This window comes from Pseudopodoces humilis, chromosome 3 (assembly GCF_049639895.1).
Source record: "Pseudopodoces humilis isolate 2021_Gansu_Grassland_sample_001 chromosome 3, ASM4963989v1, whole genome shotgun sequence".
NCBI lineage: Eukaryota > Metazoa > Chordata > Aves > Passeriformes > Paridae > Pseudopodoces > Pseudopodoces humilis.
In genome coordinates this window covers 95,720,091-95,746,978 of record NC_142202.1, presented here as the reverse complement: position 1 = coordinate 95,746,978, position 26,888 = coordinate 95,720,091, and the positions used below count along the sequence as shown (strand labels likewise).

Genomic DNA, 26,888 nt, shown 5'->3' with positions numbered 1-26,888 from the left:
AAAAACACACATAATTTTATTTAAACATTTCACTTTGAAGATTCTAACCTGTTCCTTCTAACCTTAGTTATTTGGTATATAGACTATACAGAGCAATATACAGAGAAAATGTATGGGGAGATTCCCAAGTAAGGAAAACCATCAGATGAGTACAGAACTGCCTTAATTGGTCTCTGGGCTGTAGCACATAGTTTCACATCATCACCCCTATTCAAAGAGTGTTTAAAGGAGCTCAGCATTTCTTATTAGCTGCTCTGATCACGTCATAACTAGCTGTGTATACATGACTTTTTCATGACTTCAGACAAGTCTTCTTTGGGTTTTATACCTATAAATAAAATATACCAAGGATTAAACTAAGCAGTATTTTATGCTTATAAGGGTTTTATGGGAAATTTTGTTGCTGATCAGAACTCAGTAGCAAATATTGTAATTCCACTGTGATATTTACTGTGATAAACACCTGCAATTAGAATATGTATCTCAGTCCTTTAGTTGGAATTACATAATGTCAACAGCTGGGACTGTATCTACTGGCTAGCCTCCTTAGAATTTGCCAAAGAACATTTTTATTCTTCAAATTGTAAAGTTTTTCTTGTAATTTTACCCACTACAGAGTATCTTGACTGCTTCTGTGACTACAGTGTAGGATTATTCTTTCCTTTTCATGTCAGGTTTATTTTAACTTTGTTGTAGAGGCTACCAGGTATATAATGGCAAGACAATAAAGTTTATCTCATCTATCTGCTATACAGATGTCCAGTTCCTGGCTGTGATGGTCAGGGTCATATAACTGGAAAATATGCATCCCATCGCAGTGCATCAGGGTGTCCTCTTGCTGCCAAAAGGCAAAAGGATGGATACCTAAATGGCTCACAGTTCTCTTGGAAGTCAGTGAAGACGGAAGGAATGTCATGTCCAACACCAGGATGTGATGGCTCAGGACATGTCAGTGGTAGTTTTCTTACTCATCGTAGGTGAGTAACAATGACTTATGTTTTTCACTTAAATTTATTATTTAAATCAGATTTAAAACAGAGGTTTTTGTCATGGCATTTCTCTGTTCCTTTTGAATTTCATTATTACATTAAAAAATAGTCTGCTTACATGTATTTGTCAGTAACTAGAAATCCAGATGCACAGTTTTACTAATGCAGATGCAGACCTTCATTTGAACCCATAATATACAGAAAATTTTAGGGGGAAAATCATGCATGACAATAACTGTAAGTTTTATCTAGACAATTTTTTTTTTATTTCTTTACAAATTTATTGTTTTTTCTGGACAAATTACCTTGGGGTAGACATTGAAAGACGTATCTGAGTCCACCTTATTTTCAGAGGTATCATACACATTCTTGATTCTCAAACATGAGAGCACGGAACTGAAGAATATAGGAAAAAGGAAAGAGTTCCATAAAACCAAAGTACTTTTGTTCTACATATATTTGGTAATGAAAATGTTTGTTGAAAACAATCTATGTAGAATACAGAATATAATTTAAAACTAATGGAATGTAAATATTTGACAAAAGAAATACAAAGCTTGATTTTTCATAAACTTGGCAAAAATAAGAGAGCTTCTGTGATAAAATTTTTCATACCTTGTAAAAGGAGTAGAAAGTGTCCAGTCTATTAGGGAAAAAACTTGCTGCCATTTTAGATATTAGACTATGAAGAAACGAGAATTTTTTTGAGCTCTGCCTGGGAATCTAGGCCTGAAAATGACTATAATGTCAGAGGAAATTTCTTATTATATAATCTCTAATATAGAACTCTATTACTTCAAATATGTCAAGTTGATCTCTCTAATTTGTCACCCTCTCCAGGCAGACCTCAGTTGAACTTCTGTACCCTTTAGTTAGCTAAGCCAATTTGATCTTGTTTTGTAGTCAGTTCTAGATACAGAGGTGAAAAGTGTACTTCTTTCTCTTGCCTGTAACTATTTCCTTTGATTCTTTGAAAATCCTTTACCGCTTCACTCAGAAGCCTTATCCTTACTTCAACCTCTCCAGACTTTGTGCACATAGTTCCTATTTATTGTTTAGGCTCAGAGTTTTTTTTCTACTCAGTGTTTTATAGTATCTACTATGAAGGGATTCTGTTCCATGAGCTGAGATAGCCCAATGTAATACGCAGCCTGCAGCTCCCAGGGGCGTTAGGAAGCGGAGATGCAAAACTGACCATTTATGCAGATAATGTTAGAATGTATCCATTCTAACAGACGTGTGGGTCTAACTTTCTGGATTTCAGTAAAATACCAGTATTAGTGTTGGTATTTCAGTTTGACTTTCTTTATAATGGTGTAACATTTATTTAACTCAGAGAGATGTGTCATTAAAACTTTAAAATTATTTTACCTTTAGTTAAAAGGTACAATATAATTACTGGGAGATTGCTTGCAAGGAGTATTCACATAATACTTAGGGTGTCAAGGAGAAAATTCTTGCAACAAGAACAACTAACTTCTAAAAGAAATGTACTAAGTTTAACAATTTAAAGGACAAATTGTGGCTAGAATTTTTTTTTTAAGGAATGGTTTAATGAAAAAAAACAAAACAGAACAAAAACTAATAGAGTAACCTAAATATGACATTTAGCTACAGAGCAGTGTGTTTTTTAGTACCACTCTCTTAAGCCGAAACAGAGACTTGTAAATGGCTTACCTTATAAGATTAGTTTTTGGGCAAAAATGTCACTTGTTAGAAGAGAGTACCACAAGATGAAAGGTTGCTTTAAAAGACTAATGAAGTCGATTGATCCTACTTAATTGTTTTGATGTAACAAAGGACCAGTATTCTAAGTTGTGAGCAAATTGGACAACTTCCTGAAGCTTCCATAGGCAGTGGTAATATTAATTACAAGCCATATTATTTTAAAAATATTATTAGTTCTTGTAGAATTCTTAAGGCTGTTAAAAATTGTTGGTTCATTTGCTCACACAAAGAAAAGCACATGGAGCCATTTTAGATTCCTTTGGGTTACTTATATGGCCTCCAGCTGCTGCTCAGAAAGGTAGGTCCATTGTAGTATTTATCAGCCTTAGTGAAATATCTTCTCAAATAGCATTTCATGCCTGTATATGGACAACTGAATCAAACCCTTTTTGTAGGATTGAACGTCACAACAGTTCACCTACCTTAAGAATCTCTTGTACAAGATGTAGGATGGATTTATTCCACTTCCAGGACCAATGGGTCCAGGAGAATTGACCACTGCAGTGAAGTAGACACCGGCCTTTAATCAGTTGTACCATAAATGTCACTGAGTGTGTCAAGAGGGAGTGGTTTCCCCTGCCTACAAATAGGTACTTTATGCCATTTGAAGTGTTCTTAGGGCATGCAGTATAGGCGTACTGGGTTGGCCAAAATGCCTGAACACTTGTGAGACACTCCATTCTTTGATTATGACAGCTGAGAGCTGAATGTGCCTGGCAGGGGATTTACAAGGGTGCTGGCCTTGTTAAATGAAGGGGCCCCAGAGCTCCATGGCAGCTTTGACACATAGTTCCCATGCAGACATTTAAACCCAGGTGTCATAAACTGGACAATGTCTCAATCCCATCTAAATCACAGACTCTCCATTTTCTTACATAAGAATGAAATATTCCCTCACTTCAGGTGTATCCATTCTAACAGACGGTGATCTCATCTTCTACCACTGATAACATTTTGCTATACAGATAAAATCTCAAATCTCAAATTCTCACCTTCTGAAGAGAAGCAGTGTTATGCCAGTTACACAGTGAGACCAGCCTTATGGACACTCTTTTGCAGGTAGATCTGGTTTCAGCATGCATGGGGGAAAGCAGGGCTGTGGCCTTTAACTGAGCCATTAAAAGCTCCTCAGGAAGTTAATGTCCTCATTTTTGCCAGGACACCTTGCTGCTCTCCTGTTAGGACTTTTTTTCCCCCATCAGTGGAAATATTTTTCTATCAGCAGACTCCACTAAGCATATATATACACATTCATTGCATGTATAGTTATCCTTTATGTCTTCTCTGAGATTTTTATATTTTGACATTTGTAGATAGCTATTAATATGCTGTTATTAAAACAGCTGTAACACTCTGGAAATGAACAGCAGACTGGCTTGTGAAAATGATGCCAGCTGTTGAATTTATTAAATATGTATTAGGAAAGATGTTTTTCAGGTAAAGATTTCTTAGAGCTGGTGTTGACATTGTACACATGATCTCATGGCACTGGTGTCAGTGGACACTGGAGATGATCCACAAGGGCTGGTAAATCAATAAAAACCTTCTCCAACTGGTTTGTAGTCTGGAATTTAAATATAAGCATATTCCTACATTCACACGTATGAAGCAGCCAATGAAAAAAGTCACAAATTTCAGTGAATTTTGAATCCTACCCTATGATCAAGGGCACCAACAAAAGTTTCTGGTTTTTAACGTTTCATTGCCTGTTCACAGAAATTTCTGTGAATAGTTTTATTTTGTCAAGGAGTTTGCATTAGGGAAGAATGGAAACAGTTATTGGGAGGGACTTGAAGCATAGGATTGAATGTGCTATGCTTCAAAAAGGAGCTTCTGCTAGGAAGACAGGCCAGTGTGAAATTAGGTGACCTGTCAGCAATATGAAAATGAATTGGAAGACATGTTAGCCTAGAATCAGCAGATAGATATATTAAATAGGTTATAATGGAATGTAAATTGCTTATTATACTATAGCTTTGTAGTTTTGTTCTTGCACAGAGCCTTACATCCCCATATTTGATTTAAGAAGATTTTTATGGATGGCATGATTTCTAGTGCTGTGATCAGTGGGGACTTTCTCAGAATATACTTGGATTTAGCAACCCTGCTCCTTAGCAGAGAGTGCTTGTGCTGACTTCAGTGGAAATTAACTGCAGACATGCCTTTTCAGATCTAAATTCTTTCAGATCAGATTCTTGCTCCCATCTTCAGCTCACTTTTATTTACATCAATGTTCACCCATTTCAAACACATTCATGTAGCTTTTAAATTCCCTTTACTAAGGAAAACTGTTGTGGTTTAACCCCAGTCAGGACCTCAGCCCCACAGAGTTGCTCGCTCACTTTGAGCAGGATAGGGGAGAGAATCTGAAGTGTGAAAGTGAGAAAACTTGTGGGTAGAGATGTATAAGTAAAGAAAAAGCCACATTCACAAACAAAGCAAAACAAGGAATTAATTCACTACTTCCCATGGGCAGTCATCCCCAGCATCCCATGGTGTTCAGCCATCCTCAGGAGAGCAGGGCTCAAGTAATGATGTCTTGGGAATACAAACACTGTTACTCCAAATGTCCCCCCGCTTCCTCCTTTTTCTTCCCCCAACTCTGTGTATTGAGCAGGACACCATATGAGATATCCCTGGGGTCGGTTGGGATCAGCTGTCCCAGTTGTGTCCCCACCCAGCTCCCAACTTATGCACCCCCAGCCCCATGAATGGCGAGGTGGAGTGAGAAGCAGAAACAGCCTTGACTCCGCATCAGTGCTCCTCAGCAGTAAGGAAAACATCCCTGAATTATCCATGCTGTTTCCAGCACAAATCAAAAACACAGCTTCATACCAACTACTCTGAAGGAAATGAGCTCTATTCCAGCCAAGGACAGTAGAAAAACATGTTAGTAGAGCTCTAATATGCAAGAGATGATCAAATTATAAACATTTCTCCCATTAACAAGCTAATGCTGAATAGAGGTGAAACCATAGAGAAGGGTGATTTTTCATCAATGAACCTGTATCCTTGCTGAGGACAGTAGGAATCCAAGATCCATTAAAAAGTTTATAGAATGGGATTTGCAGTTGAGCAGCAAGGGCATGCCACTGTGTTTGCAAAATGTCTAGATGTGCTGGGGGGAAGCAATGGACATCATCAACTGCCTTTTCCCTTCTGAAGGAATGTATGTAGAAATTATCAAGTGGTTATAGGAGATGATTACTTGTGACACTTGTTACAGACTGTCCTCTTTATGCATAAGAAGGTTTAGTTAGCACTAAGGCTGTCAGAAAGCTCACAGGAAATTCACTCCATTACCCCACATGCATGTCCTGAGGTGAAGGAGCACTGCCAGTGCTGTTCCCTCAAAAAATTCTGTTGGTCATAGCTCTGAGTTGCACAACTACATTGCTAAGCATGGGAACTGACAGATTATGAAAAGAGGAAAAGACAAAAAAACCAACCAAACAAAACCCCCCAAACAAACAAACAAACAAACAAAAAAACCCACCAAAAATAACAAAAAAAAACCAAAAAAAACCAACCATAAAACACGTCAAGACAGGTGCTGCCCTCTGCAGCTGCTTTCTGGAAGCTGGCTGGTACCTACACTCACATGGATCCTCAGAGGACCTCAAAGTTCTCAAACACTCAAAGCATTTAGGAGATGACGAATGTGAGGGAAGAAGGTTGGAGATGTAGATTTTCATATGCAGATTCTTTTTCTCATTAAATATGCTTTTCTAGAAATAGATACTGCATAAAAATCCTCTATGATCATCCTCAGCTTCTGAAGAGAAGATTTGCAAATACCACCTACAGTCAAACCTCCTGGTGCTCAGGACCATAGAACAGCATCTCACCCCAGAGTTTATCTGGGGTGGGTGTCCCAGAACAGGCAGTACCTCTGTAATACAGATGCTTTACAGAACACAGGCTATGGCTGCAGATTTTCTCCTAAATTGTTATAGAGCTTTCAATATTTGCCTGAAGTCTCATCCTGTCTTAACAGAAACATTTCTCAGCTTCAGCATTTAAAAACATAAAAGTACTTATCATAGGTCACCAATGGCTCTTCAGCCTGTCCACATGTTTTTGCATAGTGTGAGCCTAAACTGAGCACCGTGTTCCAGGTGTGGCCTGACAGCACTGGGTGGGACAATGACTTCTGTGTCTCTGTGGTGATGCCCTGGCTGATGCAGCCCAGCGCCGTGCTGGCTCTCTGTGCCACAGCAGCACCACTCACTTATGCTGAGCTTGGCATCCCCAGGACCCTCAGGTCCCTTTCCACAGAGCTGCTCCACAGCCAGGTAGGTCCCAGTCTGTGCTGCACTCCTGAATTGCACTCCCAGGTGCAAGACCTTATACTTGTCTTGGTTGAACTTCATAAGGTTCTTGTCAGCCCACTCTCCCAGCCTATTTGGGTCTTCCTGAAGTGTGACTTTCCCTTTCAAAGAGTTCACTTCGTTATTCAGTTTGGGAATCTTCATCAGGATACACTTGATCCCATTGTCCAGGTCACTTATGAAGATTGTAAACAGGGTTAGGCCCAGTATGGATCCCTGGGAGACCCCACTTGTGGCAGGTTGTCAGTTTGAAAAGGAGCTGTTTACCGATACCCTGTGTGCAGCCTCTCAGCCAGTTTCCCACCCACTACACAGACCACTTGTCCAGACCATAGCACATGTTTCTCTAGGAGGAGGCCGTAGGAAACTATATCAAAAGCCTTACAGAAATCCAGATAGACAGTACCCACTGGTCACCACCCCATCAGCCAAGCAGATTACTTTGTCACAAAAAGCAAATTTGCTTTTGCAGGTTTGTAAAGCATGGCTGGCCCTTGGTCAGTCTGTGCTGGCTTTTCCCAGTCGTGTTTCATCTGACTTGTGATAGCCCCCAGAAGGATTAATTCCATAACTTTTCCAAAGACTGAAATAAGACTAAAGAGCCTGTAGATCTTTCTTTAATCCTCTCTTGTAGGTAGGGTTGTCACTATCTCTCTTTGAGTTTTCTGGGATATCCCCTGATCTCCACAACTTCTCAAAGATTATGAAGAGGCTTACAACAACATCAGCCAGCGTTCCTCACACCCTCGGGTGGGCAGTGTCAGAGCCTGTGGATTTGTAGTGCCAAGCTCCTGTAGCAGTTCACTTACAACTCTTCCATCAGCGATGGTCAGTCTGAGTTTGCATCAACCTGGAATTTTGCTCCAAAGGCCTGAGGCTCAACAGTATTGGTAAAGACAGATGTGAAGGAAGTATCAAGAACTGCTACCTTTTCTGCATTGCTAGTGGCTAATTCACCTCTCCCATATAACAGTGCGCCAGTATTTCCCTTCTGTTTCCACTTGGTCTCTATGTACCTAAAGATCCATTTCGTGAAGTTCTTTTACATTTCTGGCCAGTTTCAATTTGATCTGAGCTTTTGCTATTCCAGCTGCATCTCTGCATCCCTTAGCAACAGCTTTGTTATTCACAGTGGGTATTTGCCAACTTTTCCATCTCTCATCCACTTCTCTTTTGATTTTGAGCAGACCCAGAAGCTCACAGTTAAGCCAATTGTGAGCATCCTTTAAAGCACAGAGGATCCAAACTTCCAGCTATATTCTCAAGGTGCTCTAAACTTCCAAAATACCCTATTTGTCAGGAGTTTGTGTCCAGCAATACCCTTTAAAAGGTGTCCCTGTGCTGTACACTGAAAATGGTAAAAACTTTGCAGAGAGAAATCTTTTTTTTTTTCTATTTATGAAATGTAAATACTCTCAAACTCTAGATTTGTAAGAAGCTTTAATATGGAATGCATTAAAGTATTTGATTGCATCTATTTCTAGCCAGGTCTCTTGTCAGGTCAACTCTTGTCCATGCTTTTATTTGTTTCTACAGTAAGTCGACAGAGTGCTGCATTTGCACCAAAATTAATTCACTCACATTGTTTTACTTCTTCTCTGGTAGGCTTTTTAAGTTGTTTAGGATGTTTGTTCATTTGGTCTTAATCTCCCTGTCCCACCCCGTCATTGATTTATGTTGTTGTTTCCTATCTCTTAGTTTTTTCTACAAGCTGTACCTTGCAATTCTTCAGAAAAACATCGTACAGCATTAAGAGTACAGAAGAATTGACCAAATTCTTTAAAAATAGTAGTAATTAATAGTAGCTACAACTGACAATGATAAACTTCATCATCATGACATCATTAAAAGACGACAGGTATCATTAAAAGATGACATCAAAAGTGTGTCGACATTTCCAAGAAGACAAGGGAAGAAGTGTGGCAATTAAATGTAATAATAATATACATAAAGAAAAAAAATTAAAATCTATTATGTGGGTCCTGTAGTGCAAATGATTTTTTACGTAGTAGTTTTGTCTTGACCTTAAAGGAGAAGGGTCCTCCTAAACCACTTTACGACACCTTCCTCTTCTCATCCTCCTTCTCTCCTCCTGTAGTGTTCTGGCCCTCTTCCCTTCTCTGTCCCTGCGGCTCCTGTTCAGTCTTCTTACTTCTGAGCTTCTCAGTCCCCAGCATTTGCAGTAGTTGGTGCACTGGCAGAACAGGACAGGCAGTCTCAGGTGTTGCTTCCAGCAAGCATTTGTGAGCAATTTATGACACACTCTTCTGTTCCAGGCCCCGCAGCCCCGAGCAGGGCTGGTGGCAGGGAAGGCTCCCACTTATACACACAAAGTACATGGAGGGTCTGGCACTAAACACTAACTCACATCCACTTAGCATGTCCAAGGGACAGTCTGTCAGAGGCTTATAGCTCTGCCCAATCTACTTTTGTTTTCCTGAGGACAGCAGAATGCATTTCTAAACTCAGAGCAACACCCCATGAAATGTCGTTTCTTGCTCCAATTCACGGACAGTTAGAGTTATTCACAGAATTATTTGGACTATTTTGTTCTCCTCAGTAGGGACAAAACAGAAGTATATTCTGAGAAATAGAAATATTTTTCCTATGTCATTTGGGAAAAAAAATGAGCCTGGCCTGACAGTTACCATTGAAGATTTCAGTCAGATAAAATTTAATTTAATTTTTAGTTAGTTAAAATTTTGTGAAAGTTAGGAGTGACTAAATGCAGATCCTGGTTAGAGAGTTAGGCCCTTTGCAGGTAGTTCTGCCAGCTCTTTTCATTACAAGCTGGAAAAAGGATGGAATAGCATTTTAATCAGATGTACCATTTGTTAAACAGGAAGGCTCTTGATAGTAAGATAGTCTAAAAGGGTTTAAGAGGTTTACTCACCTTGGGAAAGTCACAGAGAAAATAATATGAAATCCATATTAGAAAAATAAGACTGCACCATATAAACAAGAAAAACCATTTTGCTTAGCAGACCTGACAAATTACAGCAGACAGCAATTGTACAGGTGTTTGCAATGTGACACCTTCTTGATTTCAGGCACTTAGCAGAAGCTGTCTGGTTATAAGTCTGCTTGTCCTCATTCCAGACATAGCTCATAAAAAAAGCAGAGAATACAGGATAGCTTTTTAAATTTAAGGAGGGATGAATTTTCCTCTTGAAATACATTTTTCTCCTTGCTGTCTATACAAAGTGTTTAGAGAACCCGTGCTTCATTTTAAATGCCAAAGTGAGCTGTATTTGGTCACTAAATACATCACTTGAAATTTTCAGCCACCTAAGAGCCTAATCAGAGGTGTGTAGTTAAACATACACCTTACCTATTTATACACAGGGAAGGCTCAACCTTTCTTCCTATTCAACAGCCCAGTAAATCCACTGGTCTTCAGGCCATCTGTCCTCTTGTGGGCAGTCACCAGACAGGAGAGAGGCTGATGAGCTTTGCAGAAGCCAGCCCCCAGCTCCTGGGGCACTCAGTTGTGCCCCATTAAGTGCACAGCTTCGTGCTGGGTCCAACTGTAAGTCATGTAATGTGCTGCAGTGGGTACTCACTCACCAAAGAATAGAGAGATTTCTGAACAGTTGTTGAATGTTGGGCAAGAGCCAAACCTCTTTCCCTCTTCAGGGATGATACAGGTCAAAGCTCATTAACACGTGTGAAAAGCCCACCCACAAAGCCTCTTAGCTGACTAAGCAGCTTCGGTTAACTAAATATGATGTAAATTTGCCAAGGGACTACTGTGCCCAACTGAAGGGCAACTTTGGCAGTGCTCTTACAGTTCCAGCATTTCAAGATTCATTAATCCCTTTTCTGGTGTATATTTATGCCCCAGGGGGATTCCTTTCAAATTGAGTCTGCTCTCATGGCCTTTTCTCTCAACTTTGCCATGTTAACAATTCTGCATAATTCCTATTTTTGTTTTTCTTACCTGATGCCTGCTTTGTTCTTTTGTTATGAGGGATGGGCATAATTAAGTTATAACACTATCTTACCTTTTAAATCTCCAGTAAAAAAATCCAAATACCTTCTCTTCTGGGTGGCCATTCACTCTCTCTTGATGTGTATTTGGTGCCTGACTGACCAGATTTTGCTGCTAATTCAACCCTCCCATTGCTAAAATAAGAGCATAGTTATTTCCAGAAAGTTTTTCTGAAACAATGATCAAATATTATTTAAATAATTTTGAAAAGCTTGCATTTCATTTTAATCATAATGGCTATTTTTTTTTTATGGCCATTTGGGTAGTGGTTTGATTTTTCTTACTTCTGACACAAATATTTATTTAGACAGAATAAAATCTCAGCTACATTCGTCAGCACCTTTGGAAAACAACTTGAATTAAGAGCTGTCACTTCCCACATTACATCACGCTTTTAGTATTTTTAACTTAGATTTCCCTCCTGATTCAAAATTGAAGTTTTTCACAACAAGCATTCAGGTGTGAGTTGTAAATGTACCCCAAAAAAACCCAAAACAAAACAAAAAAACCTACAAAAAACCCCAACCAAGCAACCAACCAAAGAAACAAAAAGCTTTTGCCATGAAACAAGACCTATAAAGGGCCACATTAATAAAAATCATTCTTTTCCAGTGAAGAATTATGAAATTGAGCTGAACAGATGCTTTTTTTCACCCAACACCACACAGAGTCAGCTGGGATTGTGTGGGGAGAAGAGAGTCCTCTGTGAGTCACAGCAATCTCCATGAAAACAAAACTACCTTGTTTGCAGAACCTCTCTCCTGGATTCCTTTTGCTTCACATCTCAATAAGAACCTGGGGAAAAGCCAATCACCCTTGAATGTAAATAAAAATGAGTGCTGGTTTAGGGAGGGTTCCTTTTATCTCTGCTGGAGTTGTGCATAGAGTATTACATCCTTTAAGGTGTGTAGTAGAATTTACTCATGGGAATAAGGAAGTCACTAAAGCTGATACCCTTCAACATAGAAAAAGAAGAGTAGTTCATGGTTTTAATATTAAACTAAAGAATGGACTACTTTGATCACTGAATTTGATCTCTTAACTTGAACTTCAAACATTTGCAAATAGTTGAGGAGTTTAGTCTAAAAGTAAGGCTTCAGCCATTAACAAAATAAAACAGTCATTCTCACTGTGATCTGTATTTCCCTGAATTTCAAAAGGATTTAACATCTGGGGCTGTTTGAATATATCTGTAGTTAAAAGAGGTCCCTTGAAAGTGACTTGTTCCTTCCTTTAGTCTATAGACAATGCTATTTTTAATAAACAGAGGATTGTTTAATTTTCTTTTTGAAAAATCACTGTGGTAATGAATCTATAAACATCTTGCAGGGTTTATAAAATTTATCCTCAAGATGCTTTTTGGGTACTACAGGTTGAGGCTCTGGTTTCTTTACATCCTGTTATTTCTTTCTTTGTAAATTCAACACTTGACACACCAAATATAAAAGTTGTGTTTTATTTGACCTTTATCTCCTCCTTTCCCATATACCTACTTCTCTGTTTGGAAAATGTTTTCTTCATTCGACAAGCCAAGTGCAAAACCTCCAGCTTCAAGAGGAACTAAACTGCATCTGTCTGCTGAGGAAAAAAATACATTTAAGACAGAGCTGGAACCCAGATAACTAAAATCGGTCACCCAGACAATCACTCCACTTGACCAATGATCCTCCACTCTGGTGACCTATGTTGTTTGCATCCCTGAAGACAGTGCAATTACATTCTTGAAACATTCAGGATTTTAGCCCACGTTTATTTATTTTCAAATTAAATTTCTTGGCAAATGTGCACTGAACATTTAAAAACAAAAATCCCTTTAAAACTTTTCCCTCCCCACTAGTTTTAATTTTATTTTTTAATAAATTTCACCCTATTTACAAATCCACTGAATATATGGTGAGGCACTGGTTACAGTAAGATAATCACAGTGCTAAACCAGAAAGAAAATTCTTTCTTGACCTTATGTTCAACTTTAATAGGTACAATCACCATACAGTCTTTATAGTGTTTCATAAGTTATGGCAGAGGGTGGTTTTATAGGATAATGTACCAGACAATACTTTTCTTTCTCAAATTAGAAATTAGTCCCAATGAGCGAAGACACATTGGATCCCAACAAAATAAGATGCTGATGGTTGTTGGTACTGCAGAGACTCACAGCTCTTGGTGAATCAGGATCTTAGGGGGAGTCAGGAGTTGGTTGCTGGTGCTTCTCACAACCCCACCAAAATGCTGTGGCTTCAAGCCCTGTGGCATCCAGTCTGACAGAGATAATCCATGGCTTGATACACTTATACTGAATTTATTATAGCAGTACCCCAGCAATGTTAGAAAGCATAACTCATTTTTATTATGGAAAGAATACTCAACTGTGTTTAAATGTTCTTATGATTTCTTGTGCATATGAGAATAATGGCAGGAGCAAGTGAGATAACTGATTAATTTTACTAATTCTTTGCTGGAATGAATAAGCTGCAGAACTGTGTAAAAGTCAATGTAAGGTTTGAAAACCTATGACAAGCATCAACGGTAAAGGCTTGAAACTTAATAATAGAATATCCTGAGTTGGAAGGGACCCACAAGGATCATTGAAGTCCAGACCCAAGAATCACACCAAGTGCCTGAGAGCATTGTCCAAACACATCTTGAACTCCATCAGTCTGTGACCATTTCCCTGGGGAGCCTCTTCCACTGCCTAGCCACCCTCTGGGTAAACAACCTTTTCCTAATATCCAGCCTCAACCCTCCTGATACAGCTTCATCACATACTTAATGTGAGGATAAATATTATCCTTAACAAAGCTACTACCTACTAGTAGTACTAACTACTAGATATTTCTCTAGATATAGTCTTTTTTAATTTTTGAGATATTCAAAGCATGTATTACCTAAGTCTTAAAGCATTAAAATAGCTTTCACTTGTATTCTTTTGTTTGCCAACCACAGGAAAAAAAATAAAATCGTATCTACTCCTGTGTCCTTCTGTCCCCCAGTCTTCTAGAAATGCCAAGCAACTCTCTGTCTCACTGGGATCTCAATTCAAGCTTTTTGGTTAACTTTACACCTCTGTAGGGTTCAGCCTTTGTACAACAGCCCACTTTTGGTGCAACACTGACTTGACCTTGTTTTTCATCTTCCCATAAATCCTCAGTTCTTTTCACTATTCTCTATTTAAAGAGCCATTGTCTTCAGTAGAAGTAAATGTAGTCAATAAGATAAAATCGAGCAGGTAGAATGTCCTTGCAGAGTAGAAGCTTATTGTAAAAGTCCTAATTTAGTTTTTAATTACTTAAAACAGTTTTAGGTAAATTAATTAAGAACAGAGCCAAGCAAAATTGCTATCTTTGACTAACTCATTTCTGAAGAATTTAGACAAGTTAAACAAACTGTAGTAAAAATCAGTACTCTTAATTTAGGTTACTGACTTGGTATCTGCTTCACTGAAACTAAAAGCGTCTGGCTCAGGAAAGTGAACTCATCTGCTTGCAATACAATATACAGTTAATGAAGAGACAGATTTGCCAGCAAAGATCTGCAGAGAAGGCAATGACATGGTCTGGCTTTGACATCTTCCTCTGTGGTGACGAGGACACCTTTGGGAGTTCTGAATGCTTTCTTAAATTACATAAAGCCACTGGAAAATTTAGGACCATCTGCTCATTCATGGCCTCTTCTAAGAACAGACACATAACAAGCTAAAGGTAGTCATAGACGTGCATGATGCACAAGCTAAAACCATGCATGTAAGGATTGGGGAAGCAAAAAGAGGAAGCTTGTGGATTAGGCATGCAGATGCATTTCAAAAACCCATTTTGGTCAAAGCCCTCCTCTGTCTGTACATATTGTATTAGATCACCAGTGGGTTAGAACAAAACTAATCTGGCTACAGAATGTGGAAGCCTTCTGCATCCTCACTAGTATGCCCAAAAAATAGGCACCCTTTGCCTTTCTCCTCACTAACTCATGATTCATCTGGGTGCCTCCAGAAGAAAGTAGATAATCCATGCAGAATGACTCTCCAACAGTTCCAGCAGCAAGGATGGAGCACAGCACCCAGATCTTTGTGGTTCAGTATAGGCAGAAGGCAGCTGGTGCCAGGGTGCTTGAACTGCAGCCAAGCTATAGGTGCTCCATACGTGTCTACCCCAGCAATACACCTCTCTCCAGTGGTGATGGGCCACGAACAGTTGCTGTTTGGCAGCTAGAATGTGACCACCCTATTTTGTGGAATAGGAAAGCTTAGTGTTGCACATATGGAACCTTGTACCTGGGCCTCTGGGTGACAGCGCACCTTAGAGCACCGTGGGCACACCAGTAGAGAGATAACCTTCCAGACTAGATGAGAAGATATCTATGGGTTTAGGCACTCCTGAAAACTTGGTGTATAGAATCATGGCCTGGGACTAAGATTGCGTCCTTGGCACCAAAATTTAGATTTAGGGATGTTGAATCACACACGGTAGATTTCTAATACTTCTGAACAAATTTGATTTGATTATTTTTCTTTGCTCTCAAGTGTGCTGTTCTAGCATCCAGGTTTCTTGTTGGTTTGTTTAAATGCTGTATCCTTAGACTGAAGGCTGATTTTATTTTGAGGGGTTATCATCAGTCAAGACTTTTAGAGAGGAAAAGGCTACAAAGCAAGATGAGAGTAAAGTAATGCAGTTGTTATAATGGCTAATGATGCTAACTTCTTCTGAAAAAGAGTGAGGACAAAATATGAGAAAATTCATTAAATCAACTGAAAGGTTACAAAAATGAAGTCAGTTAAATGATGCAGAAATTTTGCTTATACTGTTATCCCATTTCTTTCTCCGTGCCAACATTTTTTCCCAAAACTCCAGATCCTCTCCTCCTTAATCGTCTTCAAGACTCGCTTTGACTCTTCAAGAGAACAGTTGTTTACAGTCACACACTGAGTCCATAGCAGACTTTGGAGTAGTAATTCGGCATCCTACCAACTAGGCTACAGCCAAAAGCTACTAGGTCATGCCATTGCTTGATACTACTAGCATTATTTTATTATACATCTTCTTAGTCACAAAGCTGTATAAAATGTTGAACACAGATTCTTTTGCTGAGAAAATATTGTTTTTAATTTATTTTTCTAAGAGCAATCCTTTTTTGTTTCTTTTCAGAGAAACATTTTCAGTAATCAAACACTATACCTAAATTAGAGGACTTTGTTTAGAAGGAAGTTGCTAACTAAAGGAAGTTGTTAACTAAATAAATGCTTTTAATCAAAGACACCACTTTCCTCCATATTGCAGAGTGATTATTTGTGTATTAGATTTGAATCTGATTTTCACAATTAAAAATTGTACGGAAAAGTCTTCCTTTGAATCTGAAGAGGAAATATAAATGTGCCTGTATGCAATGAAAAGCTCATAATGTTACTCATTTTGCATGGCTATGAATGAAATGTTGAGGCAACAGGAAATTGTTTAGCAAACTTCCAAATTCTCTTCACTAAAGGTAAAGCTTCCTCAGAATAAGATTATAGTTTTCCGTCATTAAATTAGATTGAATATGTATTTTCTCTTATCTGCAATAGTGCAACTACATAAAAGATGTGATTTTGGAAAAAGCAGCTAGTTTGGCGTACCATTATTTGTTAAGTACTGAGCACTGTCTGATCCATGTTTTAATTTTTACAATAAAGCCAGCTAAGACTGCATTTGCTATCAAACAGTTTTGTGCAATTTAATTTAAAAGCTTAATATTTTGGCAATGTGAGAGAGAAGAGATAACTGAATCTACATCCATAAATGTAACAAATTTGCACTATAAGACATATATATCCAAGGTCACTTTTATTGGAATTACTTTCCTTGGGCTGAAACAAAAAGCCAGCACATAGTTACTGCCATTTTAAGAAAAAATTTAGAAAAGGGCAATTTAGCCAGCTCAGTAGGTGATATTCACAAAGAAACACAGTTTATAAGAGGTAGTCATTTGGATGTGAGAGGTAGCTCATGTCCTGTTCTCTCAGCATTCAGTTCCGTGTTTGAACATTTGAATCAAAATAGGATGGAAGTTCAGAGCAGGGACATGAAATTCAAGTGGGAGTGTTTACACAATAACTGCTTTTAAAATAAAATTATTATTAAAATTATCTTGTCTTAAGAAAATTGAACTGTATAGCTGACTTTTATATTAGCTGTCTATGCAAAAAGAATTTGGAAGAAAAACAAAACAATGAAATCACTACTGGTAAGTCATTTTTTTTCAGACTAGTGCACTCTTTCAGTGCTAGGCAGTGAAGATAAACTATGTCTCTGATGCTGTTTTTATTACAGGTTTGGATTACAGATTTCTTTTCAATGACCTGTCAAAATTAACAGGCTCCTTACTGTTCACAGTTTATCAGGATGCCCCAGAGCTACTTCAGCAATGAAGAAAGCAAAGCTGTCTGGAGAACAAATGCTAACAATAAAGCAGCGGGCCAGTAATGGTAAATTTTTAATCATTATGTTCTTAAATACTAATTTGCTGTAAACTAAAGTTACCATTACTCTATTGCATTTTTTCCTATACTCTTTATAAATTGTGAATTCACTGTCTGTAGAAGTGAAACCAGGTCTTATGCTCTGGAAACCTGAGCCAGGAGTAGAGCAGTCAGATCAAGTTATGTCTATCTTAAACTCTAAAATATTTCAAAGTAGAATATACCCTTATAATTTACTGGTTCACATTCCATTCATCAAAGAGCAATAGTTAGTCTTATATTGTTGCAGGATTCAGAAAAGAAAAAGGGTTTATTTCCAGAGTGTTAATTCCTCCTAAGTTCCCTTGAATTCATTTGGACCTATGGCTCTATAACCTCTGGCAGATGGAGATGACTTTGTGCTATTTCAGCTTCAGTAATCTGCAATTCTTCCTGGGAACCTTGAGTTGCAGGGAAGATGATAGAAGTACCTTGGATGAAAGTCAGGATAGTACCCTGGTAGTTGAAGTGCAGTAAAAGCAAAATGTAGGGGCTTCAGTTCAAGTAAGTAATATGATAAAGACTTGTCTGGGAGGTGCCCACGTCCTGAGTTTTCTTGGAAAACGATGTAGTCACTTAGTCTGACAGTGTGTGCCTTCTTAACTGTTGGCGTTAACTGTGTTAGAGCCACTGAGCATTTGAACGCAGTGCAGGAGGCACCTCAGCCCACATGGGCAGCACAGATGGAGAAAGCAGTGGCTGTCTTTATTCAAAAGCTTGTAACCATGGAGTGCAAGATCTGGATGTTATTTTCTCTAGAACCTTGGTAGTATTGAAAACTATATCTGCCATGTCCAGGAAGAATACCTTAAGGAGTAATATGTGGATATTTTGACTACTTGGACACATGGCCTGCCTGAGCAACTCAGTGGCCTTCTGTGATGGGGTGACTACATCAATGGACAAGGGAAGAGCTATGTAGCTCTTATGACATATGTCATTTACCTGGACTTCTGTAAAGCCACAGCCATGGTCTCCCACAACATCCTTCTCCCTGAATTGGAGAGAGATGAATTTGATGGGTGCAGTGTTAGGTGAATAAGGAATTGGTGGGATTGTCACTTCCAGAGGGTAGTGGCCAATGGCTCAGAGTCCCAATGGACATCAGGGACAAGTGTTGTCCCTTAGGGATCTGTATTGGGACCAGTGTTATTTAATATCTGAATTAATGACATAGAGAAAGGAATCAGGTGCACCCTCAGCAAATTTGCAGATGACACCAAGCTGTGGTGCAGTGACACTCCTGAAGGACAGGATGCCATCCAGAGGGACCTGGACAAGCTTGAGGAGTGGCCCATGGGAATCTCATGAGGTTTCACAAGACCAAGGGTAAGGTGCTGCATCCAGCCCTGGGGTCCCCAGCACAGGAAGGACATGTTGGAGTGAGTCCAGAGAAGGCCACCAAGGTGATCAGAGGGATGGAGCACCTCTGCTGTGAGGAAAGGCTGAGAAAATTTGGATTGTTCAACCTGGTGAAGAGAAGGCTTTGAGGTGACCCAATTGCAGCCTTCCCGTACCTGAAGGGATCCTTCAACAAGGATGGAGAGGAACTTTTTACAAGGGCATGTAGTGACAGGACAAAGGGAAAAGGGCTTCAAACTGCAAGAGAGTAGGTTTAGATATGAGGAAAATACTCTTTATTGTGAGAGTGGTGAGACACTGGAACAGGTTGTTCCAGAGAAGCTTTGGATGCCTCATCCCTGGAAGTGTTTCAGGCCAGGCTGGATGAGGCTCCGAGAAACCTTGTCTAGTGGAAAGTGTCCCAGCCTGTGGCAGAGGGGTTGAAACTATATAATCTTTAAGGTCCCTTGCAACCCAAGCCATTCTGTAACATCAGAGTCAGGCACTGTGGGGAAAGGTGTGAAATATTCACACCAGCATAAGAATGAGAGTGGGAGCACCAGTTTCACTGGCTTTAGGTGTTCACACTTGGACTTGAGAAAAAACAAATCTGTCTCTTTCCAGGATTATTTTATGCATTTTTATACTAACTATAAGGATAAATAGATTAAACTGTCACCATTTATTCCTGTCTGGATTCTTAGAAATCCAGATACCTTTAAAATTCTGTGATTTTTAATATTTATGTAACAAAATGATAGAAAGCACTTTCATTTGGCAAATTATATATTGTTATTTAATAATACCCTTCTGAACCCTTCATGAATCATTCTGAGCCTCGATCAAGCATTAAAAACAACTGCAGAATCACAGTATATCCCAATACATCACCAAAATTTCTCTTTGCTGAGAAAAAAAATTCTGAATTAGTTACAAGTTCTCTTGATCATGCTGTAATATGAAGAGATTACCATGTTAAGATTTTTTACCTTCTTTCAGAAGATCTGTAAGTGGACACACTCTTTAAATAAATTACATATGACAGTGGAGCAAAATTTGTTGCTGCAGGTACATTTCTTATAATATAAAGTTAAATGAGTATATATAAAGGTCCTTTTGATCCTCCAGGCATTTTCAACACTCTCACTGGAGAATTACTGCAATTTTAAAAGGAAAAGTAGTGGAAAATACTTCTTTTAAACTGCAGAATAAAAGTTTGAAAAATTCTTCCTTTTTCTTTTTTGCTTGAAATAAATTGATTTTCAAATATAGAAATAATTAATTCACTGAACTCTGATTTAAACCTTAATTATTTTAACACCCCTTTTATTTTTATGTCACACAGGTATAGAAAATGATGAAGAAATTAAACAGTTAGATGAAGAAATCAAAGAACTAAATGAATCCAACTCCCAGATGGAAGCTGATATGATTAAACTCAGAACTCAGGTAACAGTTTTATGAAGCCCTAAATTCAAGCTGCTTTTTTCTACACAACTGATTAAAAAAATATAGGAAATATACTGTTCCCTTTCATGTTTCTTACATATTAAGATATCTGTGCATAATTTTCTATTTATAAAATTTGAAAACAGTGTTCATTATGCAATTTTCATGTCGGTTGCCAACAGTAAAAAAAAAATAAAAATAACTCAGCAAAATATATTCTTTAAAATAATGACCTGACATGGTCAGCTTGGTATTTCCCCTTGATAAGGCCATGCCTTTCTAATAGCAGTTAAAATATTGTGTGACAACATGGTCATTAACATAAGGTACAAGGTGAAGGAGCCCAGATGAACAACATGGCTTTTGCCATGTCTTACAGAGGAAATTGAGATAGAGAAGTGAGTACCTGTTACACTTCATCATGGGATACACTGAATGCAGCCCTTGGCAGCAGTAGTGGTTCCAGAGATACAGCTTAGTTCTTTTTTCATTCCACATAAATTTGTTGGGGGGAAAAAGAAAGCAGAAAACCTAACATTAGACTATTAACTAAAATACCATTATTCAGCAGTCCTAAAACTTGATGGAAAAAGCAAAAAAAACAAAATCAATTCAATTCCCCTAGAAATTTTCAGTGTCCAGCATACATTCTGGTGCTTGTCTTTTCACATGATCTGAGCACAGACGCTAACAGTGAAATTCATCACAGTCACCATTTGTCAGTCTTTAGTCCCATGATCATAGACACCCAAACAATCTCAACAGAAACAGAGTAAATCATTCCTTGTTACTTCTTTATCTGCTGCCTGTGGAGATAGGCACCACGTCCATTCTCCTTCTCCTCTTCTATAGCTATAAATACAAGGCAGGATCTACTTTTTCAATTTGGTTTTTTATTTGATTTCTAAACCTTAGCCAGATTGATACTGCAACTTCACTTCTTTATGCTTGCATTCAGAGTTCTGTCATTATTCAGCTTTCATAGGATTTTATTTATGGTTTACACAGTTTCCTGATGTGACCAAATATAACTGTAGGATAATGAGGGCAAAATCTGCAAGAATATAAAGCAAGAAGAATAATCAGTGGCAGGAAAATTACATATATTTACTCTTGAGAAATTTGGTCATAAATTCTGGATCTGGCAGCTTCCAATGGCCTTATGTTTTCTTCTGCTTAATACACTGTAGGTGCTATTCACATACATACTGATTTAGCTGAGTTTTTAAAATGTGTGAAGCAGTTTTGCTGTTATGTGTACATTAGGTAAATGCTCCAGTTTTCAGTAATTTACTGCACCTTTAATCTCACATTTGGCTAGATTAATTGAAAAATAAACTCATGATAACACTATCACAGGCATAAACATGTATTGAGTTTCAGAGATTTATCTAGGAATTTCACATCAACCTTTGATCTGAAATGAGTACAGAAGCCATACTTTAATGGTCTCAGTTCCAGCTTTCATACTTCAGACTAGTGCCATTGCATATTCTTAGAAATCAGATTAGACACTTTGTGGGACCACTGAATGTTCTTGGTAAAAGGAAGCTCAGCTGGTGATTTCACCATTAAGAGGTTATTTTTCACAATTCAGTACTGCAATTCAGATTTAGAAAAAATGTAGATTAAAATGATTAATGGGATTTAAAAAAGTAGAGCTACAGGAGACCACAAAAACATTATTTTGTCCACCAGTCATCTTTACTTCCTAAGATCTTTCTAAGTTAAACCTGACAGGTCCTTGTCTAATTTGTTCTTTACTTTCCATACTAGAATTCCGACAATCTCTGGGTAATCTGGTCTAGTGGTTATCTGTTCTTACCCAGCTAGCTACCAAGGCCTTGCAGAGAATCCCAAGTTAAATTTCACAAAAAAATTCAGAGGCCTTAGTTTTGAATTCATACACTTTCCTGAAGATAAGCAATTTACATTTACAACACACAGAGAGTTACATCATAGTCATTATCAAACTATTAAGAGGATCAAAGTCAACAGTCCCCTTAATTTGCAAAACTAAAATTATATTGGACATAACAAAATGTTTGCTGATAAACCTTCAGAAAACCATTGTGCAGCTCAGATTTCAGTAAGACATGACAGATGGGAAATATGCAATGGGAAAATAGTGGAAGTTATGTGAACACCAGAAGTAGCAACAGTCTTGTTTGATACAGATTTGCAATCCATATGATTGTATGTGCCAGTGAAAGTTTTTCATATTCTACATTAAATTCTTAGATGTAGAATTTTTCTATTTAATAAAGTGAGAAGTCAGTCCTTTTTCTTGGAGCAGTTGTAACACTCCTTTGCTCAGCTGCCTTTTTACTTCAGACTTTGGAGAAAGTATTTTTAACCTAAAATCTAGTAAATTTGTTCAAATTTAACATGCAAATATTAGAGGAGCAGAAACACATAAAGGGGAGAGGGGAAGAATAAATCTGCAAATAATTATGTGTTTCATACAAGCAACAGATTAGCCTATTTTCAGAATACATACAAGTAGACATTTCTTAGTTTTAGGGTAAAATGTGGGGAGGGAAATTTCAGCCTTTAAGCAAACAAATACAAGAATTAAATTTAAAACAGATGAATTTATATATTATTACTAAGTGAAGTGGTGAGATATCCTGATCATCTGCCACTGTATTTGCAGATACTCAGCATCTCATGGAAAAACGAAAAAATATGATTGAAGTTGCAATGCTCAGCTAGATAGAAAATCTATAGAATGTCAGCTCCTGCTGAAGTTAGTGTGAGGTGGCTGCAGTATGCCATACTGAACTGAGCCTTCACTGGCATCAGACTCCTCATTCTAGTCTGTAATATATAAAAAAATTAGGATAGATATTGGAGTATGACTTGACTCTAAGAAGCACCTATGAAAGATGTTTTGCATTTGGATACAGCACTTCCCTCCAATATAAATGAGCTGAAAGCAAAATAAGAGAGGAGAATCAGGTGTCCAGGTTCAAATATGAAGAAAGTATTTTCCTTTCTAATATATTTTGTGGAAATAGCTCAGAATTAATTGGACAAAACCAGGTCCCTACAGTACTGGCAACTTGGATTAACTGCAGTATGCACCTGTAGTCAAAGCAAGAGGTATTTGGAGACTGTTAATGTAGACACATAACTTTTCAAAGTTACTTCGATCAACTGGTGGGCTGTATTTCCATAAGCAGACAGAAAGTTTAGGTCCGAAATAAAACGTGATACCTCTAACTACCTGACTGTGCCACCAGTTTCCAAACATTTGCTCACCCATGGTCAAGTTAATATGCAGTTTAGAACTTGTACCCTTCTGCCTGTTACTACTACACAAACCTCTGACCTTCCCATCAGCATTTTTTTAATTGTATCAATTCTTCCCATAGCTCAGTCTTTAGGCCAGTGTATAAACCAGTGGATAGGCCAATGGATAAACCTCATTTTGAGAATTCAAAACCTTGTGTTCTTTGGCATTTTTTCCACTTCACGGCTTCTTTTTTCTTGTCAATGCATATTTTAACCTACACACACACAGAGCACACTGTACACTCTGAACTAGATGTCAACAGTTATCACCCCATGTGGAAAGTAAGGACAGGGCTGCAGAGGAAAGTGCAGGCAGATGTGAGTGAGCTCTGCATGTGCTCTTGATGATCTGGATATAAGCCAGTGCTCATCTGAAATCCTTATAACTGCATTAACACAGTGCTCTCCACAAGCTCAGGGAAGCTTTCTCTCAGCAATGCATTTAGCTTAAGCAGGCACCATGCAAGGTCAGAGCTAACGTGTTTGGTCACCTGGAAACACAGGCAGAGCACAATCTCAGTTGTTTTCACCTGTACATGAAACAATGCCACAGGGCTATGTGCAAATATTCTTCAGTTTCACAAGTCATTGTATATATTGGAAAACTTTCTGAACTTGTACATACATTGCAATAACATGCAGTTGTTCAGCTTTCAAAAGTAGCCCCATGACTTTGCACAGAATCATATTATACTTACAGAGAGTGAAACATGGCAGCAAGGAGCAGTGCATTCTTAATTAACAAGATATATGTGTAGCTGAAAATACAAGAAAAGCATGACTGACTGCAGAATGCCCCTAAGATTGGCTTCTAGGAGTCTTAACTGCATGGGTGAACTTGCAGAACTAAGGTCCTTAATGCCTTTCAACTATACAAGAAAAGCTCTAAAGGAGTGGAATCGAATCCAAGTTCATTCACTCACTATTACCAGTATTGAAAAGACAAGCTGTTAAAGTTATACAACATACAGTGAGAATAAGAAAGCTTTAGTGACTATAAGAACTGCAGACTCAAGCAAAACCTTTTTAAGCATGAATGAATAGACCTTTTCTCCTTTCCCTGGTATTTCTCTTCTCACTCCCTTCAAAGAGTGCATGTTTTGTACCAGTTTGCCTTATATTACATTGTATACAAATTTGTCCATTTTAGATTACCACAATGGAGAGCAACCTGAAGACGATAGAAGAGGAGAACAAAGTAATTGAACAGCAAAATGAGTCTCTTCTTCATGAATTGGCCAATTTAAGCCAGTCTTTAATTCATAGTCTAGCTAATATCCAGCTGCCACATATGGTAAGTGATTGAGAGCACAAGTTAAGGAATTTGGCGATCTTCAGTTCACCTCATACAATAGATACCTTTTTTTTATGTTTATGTTTCATCAACCAGTTGGATATTTGTGGTAACAGCACTGAAACCATAGAGATACATTTAACTGCTAACAGACATGGAGGGCCTGTTCCAGTGTATCCTGTAAAATTAAGTAAGAACTAAATAGGCTTTTTAAATATTATAAAAATGGTGGCAGTATGCCTTGCTAATATGTTGTGCTTAAATGAATATACGATTAAGAAAATAAAAGTTGTATATGAACTACTATTTAATATCTCGTAGGAACCAATCAATGAACAAAATTTTGATGCTTACGTGACCACTTTGACGGACATGTATACAAATCAAGATCGTTATCAGAGTCCAGAAAATAAAGCCCTACTGGAAAATATAAAGCAGGCTGTGAGAGGAATTCAGGTCTGAACAGCTGCTATAGTGATGAAAATCTTGCTTAAAAAAAGGATGCCTCTTGTTTTTTGCTGCTGTAATTTACCAGAAAGTGTTATATATTTATTTCTGTTTGAAACAGTGTTATGCTTACAAGACTTCATAATGATTTTATGTCTTGCTTTAAAGATAGTAACTGCAGAATAGTTTTTTGAATACATTCACATTTTGTACGTTTTCATATAAGCTGACATAGTGTGATATGCCATGTAATGTTTATAGCTGCTAATGTATGCACATTTTTGGGGTATATATATTTCTGAAGAGGTAAGCTGATCAAAATAAATAGAGTGTAAATTCTTTTTAATGCTTTAGTGATTAAATGTTTTAGTATTTTGAACTGAAATGGACAAAAAAAAAAACAGCTTTGAATGACAATGTTGCAGTCTGCAGCCACTTTTTAAACACTATCATTTTGCCTCATGTTGGAGGATTTTATGGGATTTAAGAAGTACATTTTGTGTGCATATTGTTTCATAGCAAGAATTGGTTGCAAAAATGCTTTATTTTTGAACAATGCTTGAAAATATTATGTGACTTTTGTTTTTGAAGGATGGTGTGTGGTGGGGGCAATAAAATGAGGTTTTTTGAATTCCAAGAAAATGGCATGGATTAGATGTAAGTTACAAAATGGGTAATTTATTGTAAGACAACATCAAGCCATGGAAACTTGACAGAAGATTCAAAGCAGCTTAAACAGCACTTTTTAATTAACTTCTAAGCATTACATGGTATGAATATGGGAACTTCCATTATGAAAAGAACTATATCAGAGGTGGACAACGTGAAGATTTCAGCTTTTGTTTTCAAATAAACTTTGGAGCCAACATTCTCTTATTTCTACCGGACTGCTAGTGCCCCTCTGAACTATCTGTTATAGCAATGTAGTTCATCTTTCAGAAATTCTGTGGTTTCAATTCAAGATGGAGGACAATATTTAAAAGTTAATATTGCCTTTTCACATCTTTAATTTTGGGATAAATACAAATGATCTGTGTCTATTACAGTTACTGAACTGCATTCATTGCTATCTGTAGTAGGAATGCAGTTCAGTAAAGATTTTTCCTTTTGCTTTGCCAAACATTCAGTCCCATTTTTAACATTTTAATATTTATGTTTTGCTTTTTGTTGGAGAACAATCATTACTGCAGCATTCACATATGCTTTGTATTTGTTCTACTGTCACCTATTGCAAAAATGAATGCAATCAAATTTTTAATGTAATTAAATATACTTCAGCACTTTTTTTGCTTTAAACAGGATCATTTTAAGATAAAACTTATTTGTACCTTCAAAATTTGATTGTTTTCTTCAAAATGACTGCACTATATGTATGCATAAGACCACTTTTTATTACTACATCTTTCTTTTTTAAGTAGTAAATTTGGTGATGTGTTGTGTTTTACAGATGTTGACTTTATTTAAATTTGATAGCATATCTTTTCCTTCCATGTCTTGATGTTATGCAGAAAGTACAAAAGTACTTTAAAATTTTGTT

At 37.7% G+C, this 26,888-nt stretch overlaps 1 protein-coding gene across 15 annotated transcripts in view; it reads left to right on the top strand.

Annotated features, from left to right (window-relative positions):
- Positions 1–26,888, top strand: part of MYT1L (myelin transcription factor 1 like) — a 302,005-nt gene that overhangs the window by 273,990 nt on the left and 1,127 nt on the right. For 9 of the 15 annotated variants that reach the window (XM_088052813.1, XM_088052810.1, XM_088052812.1 and 6 more), the window contains 5 exons: positions 756–977; positions 17,399–17,490; positions 20,210–20,319; positions 24,761–24,904; positions 25,226–26,888. The exon at positions 25,226–26,888 is cut by the window's right edge and continues 1,127 nt beyond it. In XM_088052813.1, the coding sequence (XP_087908939.1) occupies positions 756–977; positions 17,399–17,490; positions 20,210–20,319; positions 24,761–24,904; positions 25,226–25,366 (709 nt within the window). In that variant the 3' untranslated portion in view covers positions 25,367–26,888. Of the gene's footprint in view, positions 1–755; positions 978–17,398; positions 17,491–20,209; positions 20,320–24,760; positions 24,917–25,225 lie in introns of those variants that run through there. The other 6 variants (XM_088052811.1, XM_088052815.1, XM_088052821.1 and 3 more) reach the window with 2 other exon arrangements.